Genomic DNA, 8,101 nt, shown 5'->3' with positions numbered 1-8,101 from the left:
TCAATTCCCTATCCAAAGGACTAATTCACAGCAAGCATGGCTGAGTTCCAAAACCACGTGAGCATCCGTATTTTCTGTGCTAAACCTGAGACAGTTGTATGTTTGCCCGGAGGTTTATTGTACAGGTTCATAGCTCCTTGAAAGTGGAGTCACAGGGAGACAGAGTGGTGAAGAAGGCATTCAGCATGCTTGGTTTCACTGGTCAGAACATTGAATACAGGAGTTGGGACGTCTTGTTGAAGTTGTACAAGACATTGGTAAGGCCGCACTTGGAATACTGTGTACAATTCTGGTCACCCTATTATAGAAAGAATATTATTAAACTAGAAAGAGTGCAGAAAAGATTTACTAGGATGTTACTGGGACTTGATGGATTGAGTTAAAAGGAGAGGCTGGAGAGACTGGGACTTTTTTCTCTGGAGTGTAGGAGGCTGAGGGGTGATCTTATAGAGGTCTATAAAATAATGAGGGGCACAGATCAGCTAGATAGTCAATATCTTTTCCCAAAGGTAGGGGAGTCTAAAACTAGAGGGCAGAGGTTTAAGGTGAGAGGGAAGAGATACAAAAGGGTTCAGAGGGGCAATTTTTTTCACACAGAGGGTGGTGAGTGTCTGGAACAAACTGCCAGAGGTAGTAGTAGAGGCAGGTACAATATTGTCTTATAAAAGACATTTAGACAGTTACATGGGTACGATGGGTATAGAGGGATATGGGGCAAATGTGGGCAATTGAGACTAGCTTAGAGGTTTAAAAAAAAGGGCGGCATGGACAAGTTGGGCCGAAGGGCCTGTTTCCCTGCTGTAAACCTCTGTGACTCTGTTGGAACAGCGCATTTAGCTGTTAAGATTTATTCAATACCATGATTTTTTTTCTGGTTCGTAATTGGTAAAAGTTTTTTTCTTTCTATACACGTTAACTGTATTCTTAAATACACTTTCCAATCCAGTTAGATTTTAATCTATGCTGAATTAACCCTGTGAAAGGGGGTTTGTCTACGAAAGGTTTTGGTTTGTTGGAACAGCTTTAATATTCAATCAAGAGTTAATAAGTTATTGTGGTTGTTTTCTGTTTCTTTTGCTTGTAATTGGTAAAACTTCTTACTAATTTCCTTCCTACACGTTAACTATTCTTAAATCAACTCTGTTTGATTAAAGCTCCCTGGTGACACACGCAGACACCTGGGTCCACAGATCCTTAAAAGCGGCAGCGCTGGTGGAGAAGGTGGTGAAGAAGGAATATACCACGTTTGTCTTCATCGGGATGGGCCAGCCAGTAGAAAAGTTGGTAAATAGTTACAGTTGTATAAAACATTGGAATATAGTGTCCCGTTCTGGTCACCACACTAACAGAAGGACGCGGAGGCTTTTGGAGAGGGTACAGAAAGAGGTTTACCCAGGGAGGGTATTAGCTATGAGAAGAGATTGAATAAACTGGGGCTGTTCTCCCTGGAACGACGGAGGTTGAGGGAGCGACTGGACAGAAGTTGATAAAATTACGAGGGTTGGAAGCTTTTTCCCAGGGCAGAGTTGATAATTACAAGGGGGGGGAGGGGGGGGGGGGTGCCTCATCTTGTCTGCACCATCTCTCCAAATGAGTGGGCTGACATAGTGCCACTCCCCTGCCCCCCCCACCACCCCACCCCCACCCCCGACACATTGCCTTTATCCAGATAATCATTGAACGTCTTCTCGAATGAACCTGGCTCCCAGGCGGAACATTCCAGACCCAAAACCCTCGCTCGGTGAGGGTTTTTACTCTCACATCACATTTGCTTCTTTTTCTAAATCTCATAAATCTGTGTGTGTCCCCCCATTCTCTATCCTTTTCCAAGCGGGAACAGTTTCTCCCTCTCTAATCTGTGCACCGCCCCCCGTGAAATTGACGATCTCAATCCAATCACCTTCTGCTCTCCAAGGACAACAGTCACAATCTCTCCGATCTCATTCTCCTAACTGAAGTTCCTCATTGCTGGAATCTTTCTTGTAAACCTCTTTCGCGTGCCCTCCAAGGTGTTCACATTCTTCCCAAGTGTGACACCCAGAACTGTGCTCAGTATTCCAGCTGAGGTTTAACTCGTGTCTTGTCCAAGTTCAGTAGAACCTTTGTTGAAAAATTCCATCAAAACTTCTGAACTCCCCCAGTGTATATACACAGCAGGAGCAGCAGCGCTCCCACACTGCGGCGCTCCCTCGGCACCGACCCTCCCACAGTGTGGCGCTCCCTCGGCACCGACCCTCCCACAGTGCGGCGCTCCCTCGGCACCGACCCTCCCACAGTGCGGCGCTCCCTCGGCACCGACCCTCCCACAGTGCGGCGCTCCCTCGGCACCGACCCTCCCACAGTGCGGCGCTCCCTCGGCACCGACCCTCCCACAGTGCGGCGCTCCCTCGGCACCGACCCTCCCACAGTGCGGCGCTCCCTCGGCACCGACCCTCCCACAGTGCGGCGCTCCCTCGGCACCGACCCTCCCACAGTGCGGCGCTCCCTCTCTCCATATCTCTACCAACATTTTCCAGAACTTTCTCTCTCTCTCTCACTCTACCTGCCAGTTCCAATCTCTGATAGCCACAACAAAACAACTCAGTCCAGCCCATCATCCTGACATTTTTAAACTGAACGCGTTATTAATACATGATTGGTACACACATGCCTGCGCAGTTTTTATTCACACTCTGTTTCACTCCATCATGAAACTGTCACTCCTAAACTTGCTCAGGTAACACTTACTGCCACAGATATCTCCCTGAGAGAGAGAGAGAGAGGACTGAGAGACACCAGTCAGTGTACAGATATCTCCCAGAGAGAGAGAGAGAGGGGACTGAGAGACACCAGTCAGTGTACAGATATCTCCCTGAGAGAGAGAGGACTGAGAGACACCAGTCAGTGTACAGATATCTCCCTGAGAGAGAGAGGACTGAGAGACACCAGTCAGTGTACAGATATCTCCCTGAGAGAGAGAGGGGACTGAGAGACACCAGTCAGTGTACAGATATCTCCCTGAGAGAGAGAGGGGACTGAGAGACACCAGTCAGTGTACAGACATCTCCCTGAGAGAGAGAGAGGGGACTGAGAGACACCAGTCAGTGTACAGATATCTCCCTGAGAGAGAGAGGACTGAGAGACACCAGTCAGTGTACAGATATCTCCCTGAGAGAGAGAGGACTGAGAGACACCAGTCAGTGTACAGATATCTCCCTGAGAGAGAGAGGGGACTGAGAGACACCAGTCAGTGTACAGATATCTCCCTGAGAGAGAGAGGGGACTGAGAGACACCAGTCAGTGTACAGATATCTCCCTGAGAGAGAGAGGGGACTGAGAGACACCAGTCAGTGTACAGACATCTCCCTGAGAGAGAGAGAGGGGACTGAGAGACACCAGTCAGTGTACAGATATCTCCCTGAGAGAGAGAGAGGACTGAGAGACACCAGTCAGTGTACAGATATCTCCCTGAGAGAGAGAGAGGACTGAGAGACACCAGTCAGTGTACAGATATCTCCCTGAGAGAGAGGGGACTGAGAGACACCAGTCAGTGTACAGATATCTCCCTAAGAGAGAGAGGACTGAGAGACACCAGTCAGTGTACAGATATCTCCCTGAGAGAGAGAGAGAGAGAGAGGGGACTGAGAGATACAGATATCCATTGGATTTAAAGTTGTGGAATTTGGTGAAATGGTGGTGTCTGCCTCCCTCTGCTGGCCAGAAGTTGAATTGCTGTCAGTGACTGATTTAATGTTGGTTTTAGTAACATTTGTAATTTTAACCCTGGATTTCACCGTAAGATCGCTGTTTCAAAACTGAGCAACATATGAACATCATATTCCTTGGTTAGACCCACACTGGGAGCGCTGTGCACAGTTCCAGTCTCTGTATCCCTCGGTCAGACCCACACTGGGAGCACCATGCACAGTTCCAGTCGCTATATCCCTCGGTTAGACCCACACAGAGATACGGGAGAAGGTGCAAGGAAAATCGCTGCCACGGGAGGAGTGGGGGAGAATGTGGGACTCATTTTGTTGATGTTGTTTCAGACGCACAGATTAGGCCCAGGACCTGGGCGGCGCTCCCTCGGCACCGACCCTCCCACAGTGTGGCGCTCCCTCAGCACTGACCCTCCCTCAGTGCGGCGCTCCCTCGGCACCGACCCTCCCGCAGTGCAGTGCTCCCTTGGCACCGACCCTCCCACAGTGCGGCGCTCCCTCAGCACTGACCCTCCCACAGTGCGGCGCTCCCTCAGCACTGACCCTCCCACAGTGCGGCGCTCCCTCAGCACTGACCCTCCCACAGTGCGGCGCTCCCTCAGCACTGACCCTCCCACAGTGCGGCGCTCCCTCAGCACTGACCCTCCCACAGTGCGGCGCTCCCTCGGCACCGACCCTCCCACAGTGCGGCGCTCCCTCAGCACTGACCCTCCCACAGTGCGGCGCTCCCTCAGCACTGACCCTCCCACAGTGCGGCGCTCCCTCGGCACCGACCCTCCCGCAGTGCGGCGCTCCCTCGGCACCGACCCTCCCACATTCAAGAATGAGTCTTTTAATTGTGAATTGTTATAACTAAATGTGTTTATTCCGTTTGCCGCAGCGAGTATCTCCCTGTGTCACTGCCCCGTTCCATTGTGAAGACCCAGGTAGATCTTTCTAGAATTGTGGATTCGATGCAGTTTTGATTCTCACGGGGAGTAGGAGAATGAGGGACGAGGAGAGAGTGTGTGTGAGGGTGGGTAGCAGAGTGAGGGGGTTAGGGGTAGAGAAAGGGGGAGACACGGCGAGAGAGAGAGAGAGAAGGGGAGACACGGGGGGAGAGAGAGAGAGAGAGAGAGAGGGGAGACACGGCGAGAGAGAGAGAGAGAGAGAGAAGGGGGAGACACGGCGAGAGAGAGAGAGAGAGAGAAGGGGGGAGACATGGCGAGAGAGAGAGAGAGAAGGGGAGGGAAATTGGGGAGAGAAGGGGAGACACGGGGAGAGAGGGACACGGAGATTGGGGGACACAGGGGATTAGAGTGTGAGGGGGTGGGAGTGATGGTGAAGAGGAGGGAGGGATGTTGAGGGAGCATCGGGTTGAGGGATGGGAGGGATGGAGGTCAAGTGGGAGAAGGAGGGCGAGTGCTGATGAGGCAGAAAGCAAGGATTGAGGGGGGGTTAAGGGTGAGGGAGAGAGGGGGGGTTGAGGGTGAGGGAGAGAGGGGGGTTGGCCAGGGATCACATTGAGCTTGAGAGGTCGTAGTTCAGAGGTCGCACTGCCCTCTCCCTGGGTCATAAGTCCATTGAGAGCTGATGTCACTCAGCCTGTGTCCGGTACGGAGTCCAATGGGGCGGGTCCCTCACTCAGACAACCTCCTTCCTCAGGTCAGCACCTCCCCTCGGCTGGGGAGGGGGGTGGAGTGGTCACTGGCTGTCCATCCAGTGGACCCCTCCCACAGTCTCCCACACACACACTCCGGCCACCAGGGGGTGGGCTGGTTCCAGACCCACAATTCCTTCACCGTCCGCCTCCAGCCAATGGATGGTCCAGTGTGGCCCCTCCCCACTGGCTGGGCGAGTGGGGAGGGGGGCTACAAGGAGGCCGAGGGCAGCACGAGGGCCAGAATGAGGGTCACCGAGGCAGAGGAGCTCTGAGTGGACGCACAGGAATCGGCCGGAGCACCTGGTCAGAGGGAAAAGAGAGTGGGCTTTAGTCAGGGCCCCACGGCGGAGGAGAACCGGGGCGAGGGCCCCGCGGCGGAGGAGAACCGGGGCGAGGGCCCCGCGGCGGAGGGACACCGGGGCGAGGGCCCCGCGGCGGAGGGACACCGGGGCGAGGGCCCCGCGGCGGAGGGACACCGGGGCGAGGGCCCCGCGGCGGAGGGACACCGGGGCGAGGGCCCCGCGGCGGAGGGACACCGGGGCGAGGGCCCCGCGGCGGAGGGACACCGGGGCGAGGGCCCCGCGGCGGAGGGACACCGGGGCGAGGGCCCCGCGGCGGAGGGACACCGGGGCGAGGGCCCCGCGGCGGAGGGACACCGGGGCGAGGGCCCCGCGGCGGAGGGACACCGGGGCGAGGGCCCCGCGGCGGAGGGACACCGGGGCGAGGGCCCCGCGGCGGAGGGACACCGGGGCGAGGGCCCCGCGGCGGAGGGACACCGGGGCGAGGGCCCCGCGGCGGAGGGACACCGGGGCGAGGGCCCCGCGGCGGAGGGACACCGGGGCGAGGGCCCCGCGGCGGAGGGACACCGGGGCGAGGGCCCCGCGGCGGAGGGACACCGGGGCGAGGGCCCCGCGGCGGAGGGACACCGGGGCGAGGGCCCCGCGGCGGAGGGACACCGGGGCGAGGGCCCCGCGGCAGAGGGACACCGGGGCGAGGGCCCACGGCGGAGGGACACCGGGGCGAGGGCCCCGCGGCGGAGGGACACCGGGGCGAGGGCCCCACGGCGGAGGGAGTGTTGGGAGTGGAAGGAGCAGACTCCTACCTGATGATTTGGGGACTCGGATCTGGGAGCTGATGGTTCCGTCCCCGCTCTCACTGACAGCTCGAACCTCAATGATGTAAACGCCATCTTGATCCAGAGGGATAACTGCCGAGGGAGTCTGGGTCTCAATCTCCTCAGTCCCACTCTGACCTTCCCGACGGTACAACACCTACAGACAGAGAGGGCGGGGGGGGGACAGAGAGAGAGATAAAGAGAGAGAGAGACAGTTGGTGGTCAGGAGATTGGTGAGATACGGAACACATGCAGACTCTCTCGCACCTTGACTGACCATTCCATCCCGGCCTCTGACCGCGGAGGTCAGCATCTGACCCGTGACCTTTGCCCCCTCACCTTGTATCCCATGACCTTGGACTCGTTGTCTCTGTTAGCGACCGGTTCCCAGTCCAGGGTCAGCGCTGAGCCATCCTGATGCCACAGGATATTGAGGGGGGCTTGGCTGGGAGCTGGAACACAGAGAGGTGAGGTAACGATTAGACACGGCAGCAATGTGAGAGTGGCTACCTTAACAGCAAGGATCAAATAGAAGCCATTATCCAAACAGTGAGAGACTGCAGAGCTCAGCAGAGGGTGCAGAGGGATCTGGGTGTCTGAGGGCATGAATCACAAGAGGCTCGTATGTAGCAACAGTGAATAATTAGGAAAGCCAATAGAACGTTACCATTGATTGTTAGGGTCGGCACGGTGGCACAGTGGGTTGGCACTGCTGCCTCACAGCGCCAGGGACCCAGGTTCGATTCCTGGCTTGGGTCACTGTCTGTGCAGAGTCTGCACATTCTCCCCGTGTCTACGTGGGTTTCCGCCGGGTCCTCCGGTTTCCTCCCACAGTCTGAAAGATGCGCTGGTTAGGGTGGATTGGCCGTGCTAAATTGTCCCTTAGTGTCCAAAGATGTGCAGGTTAGGTTTAAATCTATTTGTTAATGTCATAAGTAGGCTCACATTAACATTGCAATGAAGTTACTGTGAAATTCCCCTAATTGCCACGCTCCTGTTCGGGTACACTGAGCGAGTGCGAGAGGCGGTAGTTACTATCAGACACTGGGGACATACAGACCGATCGGAGCAGCAACGCTTACGGGATTTCTTGGTGATGACTGTCCTGGGGACGCTGGACGGACCGAGACCTGCATCATTGAAAGCTCGGACTGTCACTAGGTAGGCCGTGTCCCCCTCCAATCCGGAGATCAGGGCCGAGGACTCGTTTCCCGTAGTGCTGACTGTCTGCTCCAGCTCCGGGTCCTTCCAGACACTAACCTGGGATAGAGACAGATAAGATAACGCAGGAAGGGTCACATCTCTCGGGGTTTAGGGAGTATCTCATAATCTCCAGGACCCCCCCACCCCACCCCACCCACCCGCCCCTGGCCCCCCTCAACCTTCTCCGATCCGATAGGAACATTCCCAGTTCCCCCCGTCTCCTCTCCTGGTGTCATTCTGGGTAAATCTCCCTCTGCAATGCTCTCCTCCCCCCACCGAGGCCTCCACACCCTTCCTGAAGTGTTTCGGGATGGGTGGGTGTGGGGGGGGGACGCCGGCAGCTTCCAGGATTGGATACATCCCTCTGATGGGATTCAGCGCAGTGTATTGACCACCCCCTGCTGAGATGGACCGCTTAATGGAGGAGAATTCTACAAAACTATA

The 8,101-nt window shown here is 56.0% G+C and overlaps 1 protein-coding gene across 1 annotated transcript in view; it reads right to left on the bottom strand.

Annotated features, from left to right (window-relative positions):
- Positions 1-5,423: 5,423 nt before the first annotated feature.
- LOC145338584 (contactin-5-like) overlaps positions 5,424-8,101 on the bottom strand; it is a 12,499-nt gene continuing 9,821 nt past the window's right edge. Inside the window, 4 exon segments of the mRNA XM_080182936.1 lie at positions 5,424-5,640; positions 6,443-6,611; positions 6,794-6,906; positions 7,537-7,714. Of these exon segments, the coding sequence (XP_080039062.1) occupies positions 5,549-5,640; positions 6,443-6,611; positions 6,794-6,906; positions 7,537-7,714 (552 nt within the window). The 3' untranslated portion in view covers positions 5,424-5,548.

Source organism: Carcharhinus amblyrhynchos, unplaced genomic scaffold (assembly GCF_965287045.1).
Source record: "Carcharhinus amblyrhynchos unplaced genomic scaffold, sCarAmb.v2.hapA chromosome_102, whole genome shotgun sequence".
Taxonomy (NCBI): domain Eukaryota; kingdom Metazoa; phylum Chordata; class Chondrichthyes; order Carcharhiniformes; family Carcharhinidae; genus Carcharhinus; species Carcharhinus amblyrhynchos.
Note: the sequence above shows the minus strand (reverse complement) of the source record. Positions and strands in the feature narration are given on the sequence as shown.